At 44.2% G+C, this 19,048-nt stretch overlaps 1 protein-coding gene and 1 long non-coding RNA gene across 3 annotated transcripts; both read right to left on the reverse strand.

The window, feature by feature from the left end:
* Positions 1 to 7,810: 7,810 nt before the first annotated feature.
* On the reverse strand, positions 7,811 to 17,035 carry NGDN (neuroguidin). 2 transcript variants are annotated; one of them, XM_033188536.1, is made up of 11 exons: positions 16,938 to 17,035; positions 16,565 to 16,624; positions 15,671 to 15,742; positions 11,227 to 11,364; positions 10,954 to 11,038; positions 10,818 to 10,870; positions 10,449 to 10,572; positions 10,190 to 10,358; positions 8,618 to 8,774; positions 8,414 to 8,471; positions 7,811 to 7,992 (listed from the first exon to the last, which is right to left on the reverse strand). In XM_033188536.1, the coding sequence occupies exons 1-11, from the start codon at positions 16,947 to 16,949 to the stop codon at positions 7,973 to 7,975; spliced, it is 948 nt and encodes a 315-aa protein (XP_033044427.1). In that variant the 5' UTR covers positions 16,950 to 17,035; the 3' UTR covers positions 7,811 to 7,972. The 2 variants fall into 2 exon arrangements, with proteins under 2 accessions (XP_033044427.1, XP_033044428.1); XM_033188537.1 differs by lacking the exon at positions 15,671 to 15,742 and having other exon boundaries at positions 16,938 to 17,033.
* On the reverse strand, positions 9,371 to 10,183 carry LOC117069959. Its single transcript, XR_004431736.1, has 2 exons — positions 9,844 to 10,183; positions 9,371 to 9,536 (listed from the first exon to the last, which is right to left on the reverse strand). It is a non-coding gene; the product is annotated as an uncharacterized LOC117069959 (long non-coding RNA).
* Positions 17,036 to 19,048: the final 2,013 nt, after the last annotated feature.

Below are 19,048 nucleotides of genomic sequence, written 5' to 3' on the forward strand. Positions count from 1 at the left end.
GCAAATGATCAGCACAGAGAGAATGGAGCATCCAGAGTTCCAGCATCCACCACCACGTGCCACCCAGCCTCAAGGTATTTAGCAGAAGGAGTATGCTAGCCAGCAGTAAGGTCAAATTAAATCTGGAATGGGAATGTATTCCCTGCCTTGGTACTCTGGAGGCCCCTGTAGTAGGCTAGCCTATGCAAGGCCTGCGGAAATGCTAATCCCATCCCAGTGAGCTAGATTCCTCAACCAGCCAGCCAAGCCTACACACCCTGACTGTCTTGCTGCTGATGCTGTCTCAGCATCAGGCCAACCAAAGCCAGCTTTTCACATAAAACCTGGCCACGTTGCTGCCTTCAAGGCTGCCAGTGGCTCTGGGGATGAATTGGGGACATTGGTTTCTAAGGGGTAGTAAATGGAATGTCAGACCTGGATGTCAGAGAAAACAGATTCTAATACCAGCTCTGCTAATGATTTATTTGAATAGTCTTAGATAAATCATTTCCCCCATAGGGCCTATAAGCAAAAGAAAACAAAAATCAAACAATTTTAGCTACAGCAATGTAAGTACCTAGAAAAAAAATAGTTAAAACTCAATTTACTGCTCTCCCAAAGGATGCTAAAGCAGAAAAGTCTCTACCATTCACTTCAACAAATATTTATTGGGCCTTGCTTTTTAAAAGAGGGACCTAAACAGAGATCACTGTCTACATTACATGAAACCATGATCCTAACTACAGTCCCCTGAATACAGCAAGAAAGATCTCTAAGAAAGGAAACAGGAAAATCTGCCGAGGAAATGAAGAGGCCACTGGCCTCTGCCTCCACCAACACATGTATGCACCTTAGGAAGGCAGGAGAGGCAGGCAAGAAGACAGGGCTCCACAGGCACTTCCAAGGCTCAGACAGTAAGGTGAGGGATTGGTGTTCTAGTCCCTGCTTTTCACTTGGCTCTGGCAAACTCTGCCTCTCCCCATAGTCCAGGATTCAGTCTTGACCCACACATGCTGAGGAAATGGAAGCCAGCCATTCTAGGACTGCCACTTAAGCTAAGGAAGATCTATCTCCTCCCACCAGGGAATCAAGAGGTCCATATTTTGGCCTATTCCTAGGATATACAGAAGTCAGACTCAGCACTACCATCCAGGGAGTAACTAGGATGCTATTAATTCATAAAGAATAATCCAATAAGAGAAAAATTAGCCATCCTAGAAATTGGGTAACTTTACAATAAAAAACACTGCTGAATTAGGTGGTTGTGGGGTACTGGTCTCACAATGAAAGGTCTCCAAAATAAAGTTAAGAAGTGAGATGATGCAAGAGCTGACGTAACAGTCTAAAGAGTGTGGGTGTATTCTGGAAAGGCTAAACAATACAGGTCACTGTGGGCTAAATGGGGCAACCATGTAAATTCAGCTGTGATAAAAGAATGACACGGAATGACAAAAAGAGGAAGCAGACTACAAGAGTGTGCCAAGGTCCTGCAGCCAGAATTGTGCTCAGCAGTGACCAGAGAGCCAGGATGCCCATCACATAAGTGTCACAGCTGTCCTGGCAAGAACCTTCTAAGGACACAAAAGATCAGTAACAGGACATCTCCTCCAGTCTTCAAAACATAGGATAACGAAAGTAGAAGTATCCTTAGCAATCTAATCCAAAAGTTTCTGGATGAAGCCACTATTATCTGAATTACTGCTATTCCCTAGCTCCCATTTTCTCAGCATGTAGAACCCAAATCTGTAGATTCAGGTAACACAGGATCGATCCCTTGCCAAGTGAACTCTCATTATCCAAATCCAGGAACTGAATAGATGCGGACAGCAAAGGATATTTTTTCTCTCCCATCATGTTTCCCCTACAAAGCCTCATCATTCTCCCCACCTACTCTTCAGTACTGACCCCTCGGTTCTCCTCACCCTATTCTCTTCTAAGCCACTCTCATCTACAGCCCCCTTTCATTGGGAGAGTAATCTGTAAGATGTCAAGGATAGAACAGATAATGAAAAAGAAAGGGAGTAAGGAAGAGTGTAGATTTCAGATAAGGAAGTGAGACGGAGATCCTGCAGACAGACAGAGAGAAAGAGAGAGACAGAAAGCAAGAGAGCTGGAGCTGGGGGAGGGGAAGAAGATGGCACTGCGGAAAAAAGAGCACCACAAAATTAATTTGAGGAAGGGAACAGTAGAGGAGACGTTGGTGGAATAACAATCAGGCAGTAGAGGGCTGGGGAAAGGGGGAGGGCGACTGGGTGGGGAGGAATGATGTTGGTGGGGAGGGCCCTGCCTGCAGAGCAACAGCAGCACCACCTATGGGTATGGTGAAGGGCTACAGGCTGCAACAAAAGAGGTCCTCGCCTGGGCATGGGAGTCTGGGGTGCAGGTTGGGAGGAAGAAGCCATGGCTTTTGCCCTTCAAACCTCTTGGTTACACAACATGCAGGCTAGAAGAATAAATTGTATATGGCTCTCCTGGGAAGAGAGGGACTTAAGGTAAGGGAGGGAAGACAGAGAACTCCCGGCTTTTTCCATTACAAGGGGGTTTCCCTTCAGAATTCAGGCAGTAAAAAAGACAAGAATATGAAGAGGGAGGAACACCAGGTACTGAAAGGAATGTGAGCACCTGCTTATTTCATTACCTGGAGAAAGAGTTTTTATCTTTATTTCCAAGTGATTTCCTTTCCCCACTGGATATGAGAGAATACAGCTACCTCCCTGGGGCCATGAATGCCCCTCACTCGGCTGCTTCCTCCCAGCACTGCCTCAAAACTCCCAACCACCATTAGAAACCCCCAGGGAGCCACCAAGCTCTAAGAAGGAAAGAAGGGAAAGGCTCCCCCCCACCAAACAGACCAAGTCGGGGAGGACAGGGCGGAATGAAAGAGAGAATGCAAAAGCTCTGCAGAGGGAGGGGAGAGAGAAATGTGATCAGCAGTATTTGTTGTGCTTCCAGGGAGGAAGGATCTGTCACATTTTTAATAATAATAAATACACGAAGACAGATTTGCCAGCACTGCTCTGGCTCCTTGAGAAGTGTGGGGGAGGGGAAGCAATGCAGCTGCAGCACAGACCAATATCTCCCCCTCCCCTCCCCTATTAGATAGGCTCAAGTATTGCAGCAGCCCCTCCCCCTCTAACCGCAGTCCTCCCCTTCACAGCCCACCCTTTCCATGGTCCCTTCACACAGATATGTCCCTCCTTCCTCCACTTGTATCTCTACTCACTCCAACCCCACTCTATCCTTTCAGTGCTGGTCCTCATTTAACACAGGCTTACTCTAGCTGGAAGAGGCCTTAGCTCCTACATCTTAGATGAATGAATCTGCTCCCCCAATCCTGAGGCTGTGCTCTTTCCAACCAGTGCCCTTCATTAGCTGACAGCAATCTTCCTCATACCCCACACAACATCCCACAGATGTAATCCAGCACATTTCAGCATTTCCTGGATTCCACCAAAAAGGATTGCTTTTCTCCCCCATTTTAATCTCAATGTGACCTCCTTTCTCACATCCTTCCTTAAATGTAATGGCCATCAAATGCGTTTCTGTTTAGGGGGTGTCAGGGCCTCAACACTCGGTGACTACTGCCACCTATTGACCCAAATTTGTTCAAGATAGACCTTTAATACACTTCTTACACAGCGATGCTCTGTTATTTCAAAAGCATCAATAGCTTAAACATGCAAAGGCATAGCTCTTGGGGCTTCTCTGAGACCCTCTGAACAATGAGATCAAAGAAACACAAAAGCAAGACTGGGCAGAGAGCCAGAGCATTGATGCCTTTCCTCATGCAGAGGCAGAAAACGAGGCCCAAGGAATGAAAAAGCAACTTTAAGTTCCCTCAAGGTTCTTTAAGCAAAGATGAATAGGAAAGAGTTTTTCTTAAGGGCTGGTAAAAATTTCATGTATCACAATATAAATGATGTTACCAATGGAGCAGGAGGCAGGATTCCACTCACATACCTCCATCAAATTAGTCAAATCTTTGGCATGAATCTGGGATTTATAGACTTAAAAACGATTCCAGGGAGGATGGGGGACACTCAGAGGTGTTTGATTTTCACCCAATCTGTACCAGTCAGAACGTGGAGATTGGACAAACTGGGCTCTGAAAAAGGGCACGTCTATACCACGCAGTTCTATGGTTTAGCTACGTCCTATTCACCAACTAAAGGAATGAGGAGAGTTTGAACTCTCCATGGTGCTGACAATTGATGCACTAATACTCTCCCCCACAAACAAAACACATTTTTCCTAATAAGGTTATCTATGAAGACTGTTGTGAATTCCCAACAGACATTTCCCCAAATCTTCATAAAATCCTAACAAAACAATGCTTTTAAGGCAAAGGCAGGCCTTGGTCAAACTCTCTTCCCTGTCCCCTAAGATGAAAAGAATAAGGCGGAGATATAAACTACTTGTATAGAACAAAGCTATCACATGATAAAACAATCACGATAAAACAAACAGGTAAGGTGCTCATGTGTGCATTAATGACAGCTATTACTTAGTGAACACCAGAAATGATCTGTTGTTAGCAATACACTGAGAAAATCTGATATTCATATGGTCTGAATAATCAGAGAACTGATCTATGAGTAGGAATAAGGGAAAGAAAAAAGTGAACAGAACAGCCATAACGAAATCCTAAAATTTTAATTCTTAGTTCCCTTGTTCTACTACCCTAACAGTTGTTCTCAAACTATATACTAAGGTATTCGAAAGGTTCCTTGGGGGCTCCCCAGGAATCTTGGAGAAAGGGGGTCATAAGAACACGGAACTTTAGGACTCCTCATCCCCACTTCAATCAAAGTAACCGCACTTACCCCTGTTTTACATATTGAGAATCCATGTAATAACTCTATCAAACAATACACTCTAAACAGTGTTTGATGACTCTGGCACAAATATTCTCAGAAATAGTTCAACTTTTTACCAGAAACTTATTTCTGGTAAAATAATGCCTAAAAGCCAGGGAAAACAAAACGTCCTGGGATTAAAGACTTGATTGAATTAATATGAGGTCCACAAAGGCAGGGATTTTGTCTGCTGTGTTCACTGGTATACCACAAAGAGACCAAAATTGTGGAACTTGGGGTTTCCTTGAAGACGAGGCCTCTAACAGAAATGCAACAGTAGGGTGGGGGAGCTAGATTATAAACCATCTACAAATAAAAAGATTTTTTAACCCTGAAGATTTTCATGAACCACAGGACACTTGAAGTCCTCCATCCTCAGTGTTCTCCAAGCACTGGTTCTACAACTTAGGAAAAATTGTTTGCCCTAAGTGTCTCAGCTTCCTCACTAGTAAAATGGAGATGTCATACATTTTATAAGGATTACTAGGCGCAGTGGCTCACATCTGTAATCCCAGCACTTTGGGAGGCCGAGATGGGTGGATCACGAGGTCAGGAGGTTGAGACTTTCCCGGCTAACACAGTGAAACCCCGTTTCTACTAAAAATACAAAAAATTAGCTGGGCGTGGTGGCACGCAGCTGCAGTCCCAGATACTCGTGAGGCTGAGATAGGAGAATCGCTTGAACCCAGGAGGCAGAGGTTGCAGTGAGTGGAGATTGCGCCACTGCACTCCTGCCTGGGCAACAGAGCGAGACTCTGTCTCAAAAAAAAAAAAAAAATTGTAAGGATTAAGCATAAAGCACTTAGCTAAGCATATAATACATTTTTTTTTTGTTTTTTGTTTTTTTACAGGGGTCTTGCTGTCATTCAGTCTGGAATACAGTGGCGAGATCATAGCTCACAGCAAGCTCAAACTCCAGGGCTTAGGCAATACCCCTGCCTCAGCCTCCCAAGCAGCTGAGACTATAGGCACACACCACATCTGGCTAATTTTTTTATTTTTTATTTGTTTTACAGACAGGGTCTTGTTGTGTTAAACACGCTGGTCTTGAACTCCTGGCCTCAAACAATCCTCCTGCCCCAGCCTCCCAAACTGCCGGGATTATAGATATGAGCCACCACACCTGGCCAGAAGGTAGTATCTGTTTTGCTTTTTTAAAAAACAGTGCTTCCCTTCCCCTGACAGTTCCCATAATCCACAAATCTTAATAAATTAGAAACAAATACAGTCGTCCTAACAAGCAAATGAAGTGGTTTTAACTAAAGTATTTTTGAACAGAATCACTCATCTAGTTAGTTCAGTCGTAAAGGAAAAAAAGTCTCCAAATCTGTTCTTGTGGCTTTGTTTAGATTCCCTCGAGGAAACAGAAGTATGAGAGCCCAGGGCATGTCAGACTCCCTCAGATCTATCAGGGACTAAAAGTGAGCAGTCCCAGACATAAGCCCATCTTGGTGTCATCCACAAAAGCTGTAGGCTCTTTGACTTGAAGGGAATCTCAGAGATGAAGTCTAATACATTAATTTCTTAGCTGAAGAAAATTAAAGGCCAGGGATATTAAGTGATTCACCTGAGATCACAGAATTAGCAGAAGACAGTCATAGGTCCAGTCTCTTAACTACTTTCTACCAGGCAGCAGACGACTGAAAGTAGACCCCTGCCCCAATCAGGCAGAATAGTATAAATCCAAATTCATAAATTCAGCATCGACAAGGTTTTAGTCATACAATAACCCAAATTAATTTGTCTATCGATATAATCCAGCAATACTAGACACTAAAATCAAATGTTCATGAGACCCAAAGCCTTTTTTAAAAACTCCAATGAATTAATTCTACAGACCCAACTTCTATCTTTTTTTATCCCTTTTTTCACTTTCTGTATTATCCAAGGCCTGTGGGATATCTCACCAACAGAGGTTATTCTCTCGTTAGAATACAAGATCTCAGATGTGTAACTCCCACCAGTCTCCTGGATTGAGTTTGGTTAATTATTTCTGTGGGATTTTCATTTGCTTGGCTGTTAAGCTAGGTATTCTGCTTGTCTGCTGGCAATTTTTTTTTTTTTTTCGCCAGCTCTTTATAGAAGGGTTGGCCTTTACTGACTCTGGTAAAACAACCCTCAGTTGAAGGCAGGGGTAAGAGACTGAATAACACGACTATACTGACTCTTCACTCTTCACTCTAGCCTTCTTTTTTTTTTTTTTTGAGACGGAGTCTCGCTCTGTCGCCCCGGCTGGAGTGCAGTGGCCGGATCTCAGCTCATTAAAGCTCCGCCTCCCAGGTTTACGCCATTCTCCTGCCTCAGCCTCCCAAGTAGCTGGGACTACAAGCGCCCACCACCTCGCCCGGCTAGTTTTTTATATTTTTTAGTAGAGACGGGGTTTCACCGTGTTCGCCAGGATGGTCTCGATCTCCTGACCTTGTGATCCGCCCGTCTCGGCCTCCCAAAGTGCTGGGATTACAGGCTTGAGCCACCGCGCCCGGCCCACTCTAGCCTTCTTACTCACTCTACTATTTTCTACAAACTCTCTCAGTAACTGACCAAAGATCAGCCTTATGTTCATGCTATTTCAGAAAGAAATGAAAAACCTTCAGGGAAGTGGAGACAAGAATAATCTTGCTGATGTGGAAAGGTTCTATCTTGCTTTTGATTACAGCCAAGCTCCACAAGTTTCTTGAACCACTTATGCCACCTGGTGGCCAGCCCAGATAACACCAATAAAACCTAAAACTCATGTATTAATATCTCAATCTGTATTGTAACAAATCATACAGGAAGTTGAGGCAACATGGGTTGGAAGAGTTATTATACCACCCTCGTCTATCAATATTTTCCAATTTTTGGTTTCTGGGAAAAATATACTATCAAAGAAAACAATACAAATGTTTCACACTTCCAAAAAATCTTTCCCTTTTCACCAACCACTCATCAAAAATATCCCAAACCCAACGAGTCCAGTCATACAACACATGTGAAAAAAGGGGCTTTAATTCATAAGTAAAATCAATTTTATTAGTAAGGTTCTTTCCACATGTCCAAAGCAAACAATTAATGAATTCCACGGAAAACAACCCATATACAAATGAATTAGAAGCATCTCAGGATGACAAAAAATATACAAATATGTACACCCATAATCACCGCCGCCTCCGAAAACCTGAAAGGAAGGGAAACCAAGAATGAGGCAAAGGACAGTTAGAAAAGCTAAAGGGACAAGAAAAGAGGACATCTAGAGAGAAGGGCTCACAGGGATGGGGTCTCCTAGGCAGTACTCTGAGTATCTTCCCAGGGCAAAAGATGAGAAGTAGGAATAAAATTGAAATGGGATAATGGTTCTATTTAGGGAAGTCTGAACAGGAGCTGTGGGACCTTAGAGGTGGAATCCAGAAATTCATTTTGTGAATGATGCTGATTTCCAGCTTAGGAAAGAAAAAATAAAAGCCCACCTAAGAAGATTATTGCCCAGTACAGAAGAGATACTACAAGGGTTGGTGAGACCCAGAATGGCAAATCCAGAGAGTCTCAATTTGTAGTCCCCACCTTGCACCTGATCACCTAAGTCCTAGCAGTTCACTGACCTTTTTTCTTCCGACCTTTCTTAGGTATCTTCTTCCGCTTCTTAATAGGATTCTGATCCTGGAGACAGATGGAGAAGTGAAGGAATGGCACTGTGCTTTTGAGAGCCAGCATCCCTTCCCCAGTTTCTCATGGTAATAAGCCCCACATACACTTGGCTGAAAGTAAGAAAGTCACATCCTACTACAACCATATCTCAACCTCACCTCATCAAGATGAGAAGTTCCCCCTGTCAAAGCACTGATGTCACTGAAGTGCGTAAGGGAATGAAGTTGTGAGCTCATGACATCTGCTCGTTTTCGTCGTCCTTTCTCTCGCTTACTGACGCTCAAACGCACCATCATGCTCTCCTCATAGTTAATCCTGCCAGAGAAAGCCAGTTTCCAGCAGGCTCAGACCATGGAGATGGAAAGCTCCAGCCCAGAACCTGGCCCAAGTATTTACTCATCCCTTGTTCAGGGAGTTCTCAAGAAGTTTCACAGCAGATCAACATATTGACTTAGTAAGGACATACTGAATGTTCAATACTGAGCTTCCTCAATGAAACGTGCTCTGTGCTAGAACTTCCCTCATGCTAGATATGAATCCATAGCCTATTCATAATGCTATTTAAAATATTATACCAACATTTTTTTAATTTCAGCTCGGCCGGGCGCGGTGGCTCAAGCCTGTAATCCCAGCACTTTGGGAGGCCGAGACAGGCGGATCACGAGGTCAGGAGATTGAGACCCTCCTGGCTAACATGGTGAAACCTTGTCTCTACTAAAAAATACAAAAAACTAGCCGGGCGAGGTGGCGGGTGCCTGTAGCCCCAGCTACTCGGGAGGCTGAGGCAGGAGAATGGCTTAAACCCGGGAGGCGGAGATTGCAGTGAGCTGAGATCCGGCCACTGCACTCCAGCCTGGGCGACAGAGCAAGACTCTGTCTCAAAAAAAAAAAAAAAAAAAAAAAAAAAAAACTTCAGCTCTATAAATGGGTTTCCCTAAATGTGTCCATTCATGCAAATCCATCAACTGTAAAGACTGCACCTGAGCAAAGTTGATGAGCCTGTATTCAATTACACTGCTTTTCTACTTTCCTTCCCTGAACTTATCTAGCACTCATAATGTCACTATAAAAACCCACCTTTTGCCAGGCGCGGTGGCTCAAGCCTGTAATCCCAGCACTTTGGGAGGCCGAGACGGGCGGATCACGAGGTCAGGAGATCGAGACCATCCTGGCTAACATGGTGAAACCCCATCTCTACCAAAAATACAAAAAACTAGCCGGGCGAGGTGGCGGGTGCCTGTAGTCCCAGCTACTCGGGAGGCTGAGGCAGGAGAATGGCGTGAACCCGGGAGGCGGAGCTTGCAGTGAGCTGAGATCCGGCCACTGCACTCCAGCCTGGGCGACAGAGCGAGACTCCGCCTCAAAAAAAACAAAAAAAACCTACCTTTATTGCCTTCTGCACAAAAGTGAGAGCTGTGACTGAAACACAGAATTTTAAAGTTGTACTATGTGGAACTGCATATATTCCTCTCTATACTGCTTTTTTTTCCCCTCGAATCTCATGTCGAATTGCAATGTACTGCTTTTGCTTTGAACAGTTGGGGTAAAAATTTTCCTAGTTCCTATCCTGTACTCCAAACTCCTGATTCTTAGAAACTATCATCCCAAATTTTTCACTCCATTTTCTATATAACATCAATTCTCTTGGTACCAAACTTAGTCACGTTAGTCTAAAGCATGAGGACAGGACTCTAGAGTGTAGGAACAATTTCTAATGCAAGGGCTCAGACCTGTGTTGGTCCTCCTGACTCTGGCGAGTAACATGGGGATGCCGAGCATCACGGATTTCCTCTGGAGCATCTGAGTACTGCTCCTTAAGTTCACGAATGACAGAGCTACTCAATGCCCGTCTCTTGGCTCGTTCTAGACGCTTCTTCTCCCGCTCAGCTTCTGTTTCATCTACATGATGAAAATAAGCAGGGGTTATCCAAGAACAGAGAAAAGAAGAGAAACAATTCATACTGAGGAGGCAGCAGCCAAAGTTCATACCATAATGTACTGGAACCAAGCGTGGAGGAACATATTTCTTAGACACTCCTTTCACAGATTTCTTCCCTGAAGCCTCAGACTGGCCATCTTCTACTTCATCTTCCTCCTCATCCTCAGAGCTCAACTACAAAAGAAATAATGTCTGCAAACTTAGGAAACATTCATAAGTGAGAAGAAAACCCAAAGCTGGAGTACCCTGGGGAGGTGGGAATATAAAAAGGGAGAAAAGGAAATCTCATACTCAGCATTCTAACACACAAGTTGGAAAGTCAAGTCCTAAGAGAATCCCAGGGGATCCAGGATCACCACGAGGCTCACCTAGGTATAGATATCTCAGAAAAAAATCAGGAGAATAATACAACCCCTTACCTTGCTCATCATATTGCTGGGATGAGGCTTAAAACGAAGTGGGTCATTCTCACCTGAAATAAATAACCCAAGGAATTTTACAAAATTTGTAACTTTCTTATGGTCCCCACAACTTCATGGTGGTCTCCTCACTTACTAAGGCTTCCGGTCACTGCAGTCTTGACCAGTTTGTCAATTTGATACTTCAGTTTTTGGTCCAAGGGACGAAGCTTTTCCAAAACCTACAACATGGTAGTTAAACGGGATTACATTTCCTTCCCAAAATGAAGCACACACCAGAGTCCCTATATTAAGGTACCACATAAGGCACCTAAAATAAGTACAAAGTAGAGCAAATGAACAGAAAAACACCTTTCTTGGAGCTCAAGATTTAGAAACTTAAAACCCCAAGACGCCAAACGCTTCATACCGTGCGAATCTCCACCAGTCTCAAAACTCCATCATGTCCCTGAAGAGACCCTCCTGAGGCTTTGTCCAGAATGAGGTGGGTCAAATCCATAAGGTACATGAGCAGCAGCTGGTCTTTCACTTCCAAGAAGCTGAGACCCTGAGTTGAACAAAAGAGAAAAAGATGCAGATTTGGTTTTAGCCAAAGAACTAGGATGAAAGCCTAGGGTAAACAGGATGTTTCTCCAAGTTCAAGATTTTCCCAATCACTTCATATTAGATATCTGGAGTAGTCTCAAGAAGTAGCTGTGGCTAAGATGGCCAATGAGAAAGTTACGCTAATACAAGAGAAACAATGCTCAGAGAATTAATAGAAGACAATGAGAAGAGGAAAATCGATAAACTACCCCCCAAAAAAGACTATAAAAGGGTTTCTCAATCTCAGAGCTATTGACATTTGACGCCAGAACATTTTTTGTTGAGGGCTGTCCTGGGCATTGTAGGTTTTCAGCAGCATCCTTGGCCTCTTCCCATGGATGGCCCCTCCAAGCTGCAGCAGTCAAAAATGTCTCCACACACTGCCAAATTTTAAATTAATTTAATCAAAGTAATTACTAATTTCCCCCCATACAATGGAATTATATGATACAGGTAAAAACAACAATTTATATATAATGACATCGAATTAAATCCATGTCAGCACAAGTTGCAGAAAGTATAATATGACTTCAATTGTGAAAGTGTGTGTGTGTGGGGGGGGGGATATGATGAATACATTTTATACACATAGAAAAATGTCTACAAGACCACACACAAGTAACTGCTACTCCTAGGGTGAGACGAGGAAAAGGAAGAAATGGTGTACTTTAGACTGAAAAAGTGTTGCATATATTATTCTCATAATTTTAAAAATCTCAAAAAAATATACCACAGTGGTTATCTCAGAGTGGTGATTACACTGATTTTCATTTTTTTCTTTGGGCTTTTATGTATCTTCCAAACTTCACAGCCCTAAGAAAACCTATTTCAGAGACGTTAAATACTTTGGCCAAGATAACACAGTAATATAAGTAGAGCTAAGATTCAAACTCAATCTGACTCCAACACCTAATCCCTGGATGTCTTTAAGCCAACATGCTAAGCTCTTGAGATCAACACTACTGTGGTATAAAAGGAGAGCAAAGGATTTAGAGTCCACAAGCTGAGTTTAAGTTCTGAATTAGGTATTTGGTAGTCAAACATTGAGTAAGTCACTTAATCTTGTCACTTCAGTCTTTTTTTCTTTTTTTTTTTGAGATGAAGTCTCACTCTGTTGCCCAAGCTGGAGTGCAGTGGCACTGTCTCAGCTCATTGCAACCTCCGCCTCCCAGGTTCAAGCGATTCTCCTGCCTCAGCATCATAAGTAGCTGGAATTACAGGTGCCTGCCACCACGTCCGGCTAATTTTTTGTATTTTTAGTAGAGACGGGGTTTCACCATGAATGGCCAGGCTGGTCTCGAACTCCTAACCTCATGATCCACCCGCCTCGGGCTCCCAAAGCGCTGGGATTACAGCCGTGACCTACCGCGCCAGGTCAACCTCAGTCTTATCAGTAAAATATATACAATATTTCCTTCCTGCCACAAAGAACAATTATGAGGCTCAAACAAGATAATGTGAAAGTACTTTGTAACCTATAAAGCACCTAGTAAAACTCTTTGGTCAAAAAGATAAGTTAATATGTATTTGTTCAACAAACAAACAAATATATAGTGATCTAAGAACGATGCTGGCAACTCATCCATCTCCAAAAGGCACTGAAATGGTTCAAAGCATGGTACCCAAGGCCAGGTGTGGTGGCTCACACCTGCAATCCCAGCAATTTGGGATGCCGAGGCAGATAGATCACCTGAGGTCAGGATTTCGAGACCAGCCTGGCTAACGTGGTAAAACCTCGTCTCTACTAAAAACACAAAATTAGCCGGGAGTAGTGGCGGGCACCTATAATCCCAGCTACTCGGGAGGCTGCGGCAGGAGAATCACTTGAACCCAGGAGGCAGAGGTTGCAGTGAGCCAGGATCATGCCACTGCACTCCAGCCTGTGTGACAAAGGGAGACTCCATCTCAACAAAACAAAACAAAAAAGCATGGCACCCAGGACAAAAACAGGTAAGAATTTGAGAAGCAGGCTCTTCTGATGTGCTTGGGCATTGTTAAATTCAAACTGAGCTACAAGCATATGAGAGAAAAACAAAGACTTAAATTTTTTTTTTTTTTTTTGAGACGGAGTCTCGCTCTGTCGCCCAGGCTGGAGTGCAGTGGCCGGATCTCAGCTCACTGCAAGCTCCGCCTCCCGGGTTTACGCCATTCTCCTGCCTCAGCCTCCTGAGTAGCTGGGACTACGGGCGCCCACCACCTCGCCCAGCTAGGTTTTTGTATTTTTTAGTAGAGACGGGGTTTCACTGTGTTAGCCAGGATGGTCTCGATCTCCTGACCTCATGATCCGTCCGTCTCGGCCTCCCAAAGTGCTGGGATTACAGGCTTGAGCCACTGCGCCCGGCCACAAAGACTTAAATTTTTTAAATAAAAATGGACAATAAGAACATAAGCGAATGATAAAGGCAAGAAGGGAATATATTTTGAATGCTTAGTTATCTTTCTGTAAGCACAAATTTGCTGTAACTCCTGTGCTTAAAACTCCTTCAGTGATTCTTATTACAATGATTTTCATACTTGTGTTTACCCATAGAATATTTGGCTTAAATATCTTAGGACAAAAGCTCAATATATAAAAACAGATAATACCAGAGTTTTTCAGTTAAGCAGGAATGAGAGGTCCAGAGTTGTTGTTCTACACTGTCCCCAACCAGTAATCCCTGAGAAGGTTCTACCAGACCTTAATTTGAAAACTACAATATTTCAATTGTTGTTTTGTTTTTTCTCAGATGGAGTCTTGCTCTGTCGCCCAGGCTGGAGTGCAGTGGCGTGATCTTGGCTCACTGCAACCTCTGCCTCCTGAGTTCAAGTGATTCTCCTGCCTCAGCCTCCCAAGTAACTGGGATTACAGACAGGCACGTGCCCCCATGCCTGGCTAATTTTTGTATTTTTAGTAAAGATGGGGTTTTGCCATGTTAGCCAGGCTGGTCTCGAACTCCTGACCTCAGGTGATCTGTCCGCCACAATCTCCCAAAGTGCTGGAATTATAGGCGTAAGCCACCTTTTTTTCTTAGCCAGGCCCTTTTTTTGTTTGTTTGTTTAGACAGTCTCACTCTGTTGCCCAGGCTGGAGTGCGGTGGTGCAATCGTGGCTGATGGCAGCCTCGCCCTCCTGGGCTCAAGCGATCCATTCACCTCAGCCTCCCAAGTAGCTGGGACTATGGGCACACGCCACTGCACCCAGCTAATTTTTTATTTTTTTGTAGAGACAGGTCTCACCACATTGCCCAGGCTGGTCTCAAACCCATGGGCTCAAGCAATCCTCCCACTTTGGCCTCCCAAAGTGCTGCGATTACAGGCGCATATTTCAATTTTAAGATGCACATTGTTTTCATATTTTAACATCTCTGAAATCAGGATGCATGTTTCAGTCACTGGCATCTTGGTATTATGTCATGAGGAATTTTTTTTTTTTTTCTTTTTTGAGACAGCATCTTGCTCTGTCACCCAGGCTGAATGCAGTGGCACAACCACAGCTCACTGCCGCCTCAACCTCCCAGACTCAAGCAATCCTCTTGCCTCAGCATCCCGAGTGGCTGGGACTACAGGCACATGCCATCATGTCCGGCTAATTTTTAACTTTTGTAGAGACAGGGTCTCCCTGTGTTATCCAGGTTGGTCCCGAGATCCTGAGCTCAAGCAATCCTCCAGCCTCAGCCTCCTGAAGTGCTGGGAATTACAGGCATGAGCCACCAGGCCCAGCCTGTCACATTTTTTCTTAATATACACAATAAGTGATATGTTCCAATTAATAACTGTCTTAGATTAGATGAAATCTGAAAGTAACTCCTCATCTGGCCTACAATGATCTTCAGAGTGACTACTTTTTCAGTCTTATTTCCTACCCCCACCACACATAACACAGAAAGTACATCCTATCACAAAAACGGCTTCCTCCTTTCCCATAATATCACCATACTTTCAGGCCTTTGTGCATTTGCACATGTTCCTTCTTTCTGTCCCTCCTGTTTATTCCTCAAAATCCTATCACCTCCTCTGGGAAGCCTGTCCTGAATCCCTCTGCTCTTCTGGCAGTTAATTAATCCCTCTCTTTGGCTAGAGACTCCTCATAACTCTGTAATGTGATTGCTACTATTAGTACTTACATCTATTGCTTTGCTTTGTCTTCCCACTAGACTTCAGCACAGAAACTGAATCGTATTTATGTTTGAAGCTCGAGCACTTAGGATATATAAGACACAATAAACATACAATAAAAGAACTACTGAGAACGTTAAGTCAGGGGATGCTTACTGCTTGAGTACATCTTACCTTTTCTGTAGGATAGGCACCAGCTTGAACTTTTTGTGTCAGTGATTGCACTTGTGCAGTTATAGCCATCACCTGAAATTAGCCCAAATGAAACAACTGACTAGACTGTATCAAATCATGTCTGCAAACTGTGAAGAGCAAAAACTAAACAATGCCACCTAAAAATCATCTGAAACACTGTTTAAAGTACAGTACTATCTTCTCACTTCTGGGAAAGTATAGGGGAGATGGTTCTTCAAAAAGTAAAAAAAAAACAAACAAACAAACAAAAAAACTTTCCATTTCTTAAAGAAGAGACCATCTTTTACTGAACCATAGGGAGGAGAAAAGGACTGGGACAGTAGTGACTGGAGGACTGTAATTTCGTTTGTACTGGTTGAACTTACAATGCATAAAACTACATAACTCCCCGACTTATGTCTTAATTTCCACTTTACAAGGGTGCAAAAGCAATATGCATTCGGTAGAAACCGTCCTTTTCTCTCGTGATGCTGGGCAGTGGCATCAAGCCAAAATTTTGACTTACGAGATTTTCGTATTACAATGGGTTTATCAGGCCATAACCTCCATCGTCAAGTCAAGAAGCCTCTGTATTAAAGTGTGTACTACCTGGGCACCCAACGGGCAAATCATGTTACCATACCAAGCACTGGTTTCCTTAGCTATATGAATAAGGGAAAACTATTCAGATAATTTCTTTTTGGAGTTTCTTGTATTCCCTTGGGCGCAGAATCAATTACTTAGAACTCTGGCCTGGAAAGGTTTTCATTACATCACTTTACCCTTATGGTTTTTGGGAGCATTCATGTATCTCAATCACCAAAGTTTTGAGGTGAAGAACATAAAGTCAAAGCCAATCCATGACTAATTTATTCCAGAGGCGACACTACTCACTTGCTCCTGGAGATTTTTCAGAAGTGTCACGGCACTTGGCAGGTCTGACTCCAGCACCTCCTACAGAAGGGAGAGAAGGAGTAAAGAAGTCATTCTTTCCTCAGGATTATAAGAAGGCGGAACGTCTAGGTTGGGAAACTGCCCTCTCTCCGTCTGACACCCCAGACTCGGGGCCTTCACACTCCTGTTCACAGACTCGCCCTAAAGCCAGCCCCTTGGGTTACTGGGCAGGAACAGTAACTCTAGGGAGGCCGCCTCCCTGAAGCAACTTTCATCACCACCCTTCCCTGGTACCAACAGTTTGCCTCCAGCCGCTGAAGGGAAAGGAAAACTCCACAATAGCTACGCGAGGAAGAAACCACACCAAACTCACCAACGCCGCCATCTTCGCAAAGCCCACCCCTTCCGGTTCCGTACTTCCTGAGCGCTAAGGGCGTCTTGATAGATTTGATAGACAACTGCCGCTTGCAAACCTAAGCCAATACGAATAAGGCCTCTCTCACTTCCGCCCCCAACGGGATAAATGAGAGGAGGAGTCTGATCTGGCCAATGGAATAAAGGAACTGGCTAAATTCGTCAGACTCAATGATGTCAGGACCAAAAAAAAAAAAAGCACTTGGCAAAGAGCGTGTGATTGGTAGACTGAGTAAAATGATTGACGGCAAGCCAATAAGAGATAGGCAAATAGTTGATTGACAGTTGTAAGGACCAATAGAAAAAAGGAATTAGCAGCGCGAACTTAGCGCTTATTGGCTCCCGTCTGCCGCAGAACCAGAGTCTTTTTTCACGGCACTTTTCTTGTAGTGCCTGAACAGGCCGCTAGGTGACGGACCTCGGCTTCGCTTTGCGGTGTAGACGTTGCGGAGCCGCCATTGCTGGCTGCTCATCCAACGGCAACCGCGCCAAATTCCTCACACACCCGGTGGCCCGGGGATCGATTCTGTAACAATACTCCCTGTGGCCGGGCGCGGTGGCTCAAGCCTGTAATCCTAGCACTTTAGGAGGCCGAGACGGGCGGATCACGAGGTCGGGAGATCGAGACCATCCTGGCTAACACGGTGAAACCCCGTCTCTACTAAAAATACAAAAACTAGCCGGGCGAGGTGGCGGACGCCTGTAGTCCCAGTTACTTGGGAGGCTGAGCAGGAGAATGGCATAAACCCGGGAGGCGGAGCTTGCAATGAGCTGAGATCCGGCCACTGCACTCCACCCCGGGCAACAGAGCGAGACTCCGCCTCAAAAATAAATAAATAAACAAACAATACTCCTTGTGTGACCGTGGACAAGTCACTCGGTCTCTGAGCCTTCTTCATCTGTAAATAAGAGAGCGGGGCCAGAGAAGCCAGAGTTTAGAAACTGACTGCGAGGACACCTACTCTCTTGATGTGCACCGTGTGGCGCTGAGAAACGGCTCCAATAACGCCCCGACACTCTTCGCTCCTACCAGTTTGGGGACATGAAAAGAACGTTTTACAAGTTGGGGAACCGTTCGTATTTACATGACTTACCCCGGTCACACAGGTCTTCAGCAGCAGAACTTGGTTCAGACTCCAGCAGTGCATGTTTCAATATGACCTGCCTCATCATTACCCAATGCTTTCAGATGTGTTCACTCACTCTGATTTTTCACAGGCTGGTGAAGTGGATTGGACAGATATTCATTGTTCCCATCACATGCCTTAGGAAATAAAGCACTGAAAGGGTGAATGATAGTGTATAATTTTCGTTCACAACCGTCCAGCAGAGCTGGGTCTAGAAATCAGATCTTCCTGACTTGAAGCTGCTTTGGAATTAAGAATAACACCCGTATCTGGGCAGCTGGGGTGAGGAAATCCTGGTATCTAGATCTTGCTGGAATCAAGAAAGCAGGAGGGTGTTCAGTCCCCACTCCTCTGACATTTATTTGCTGCTTCAGGCCTAGTGTGGAAGCTCAGGATGCTGTTGCAGCATACTTAGTGAATTATCCAGTAGCTTTTGTAATGTTTTATCAAGATTTGTATTATGAAAAGTTTCTGTTTCTACATAAATTTTCGGACCTGTGTAGTTAGATCAGCAATAAACTTTTTGGGGAACTTGAAATTTAGTTTGTTCATATGTTTTATGACATCAATGAGAAAACAAATTGCACTGCCATATTTTGGTCTTGATTTTTTTTTTTTTTTTTGTGACGGAGTCTTGTACTGTTGCCCGGGCTGGAGTGCAGTGTCACAATCTCGAATCTCAGCTCACTGCAACTTCCGCCTCCCTGTTTAAGCGATTCTCCTGCCTCAGCCTCCTGAGTAGCTGGGATTAGAGGCACCCGTCACCATGCCCAGCTCATTTTTTGTATTTTTAGTGGAGATGGAATCTCCACTAAAAATGGTCACTATGTTGACCAGGCTCGTCTCAAACTCCTGACCTCGCCATCTGCCTGCCTCGGCCTCCCAAAGTGCTGGGATTACAGGCATGAGCCTCCACTCCCAGCCTTGATTATTAAAATAATTG

This window comes from Trachypithecus francoisi, unplaced genomic scaffold (assembly GCF_009764315.1).
Source record: "Trachypithecus francoisi isolate TF-2019V2 unplaced genomic scaffold, Tfra_2.0 Lachesis_group3, whole genome shotgun sequence".
Classification (NCBI taxonomy): domain Eukaryota; kingdom Metazoa; phylum Chordata; class Mammalia; order Primates; family Cercopithecidae; genus Trachypithecus; species Trachypithecus francoisi.

Coding starts and splice junctions, on each gene's coding strand:
- NGDN (XM_033188536.1), bottom strand. Junction 10,573..10,817: donor CCAGCAATATGATGAGCAAG/GTAAGGGGTTGT, acceptor TTTCTTTTGTAG/TTGAGCTCTGAGGATGAGGA. Junction 10,359..10,448: donor CTTGGTTCCAGTACATTATG/GTATGAACTTTG, acceptor TTCATCATGTAG/ATGAAACAGAAGCTGAGCGG.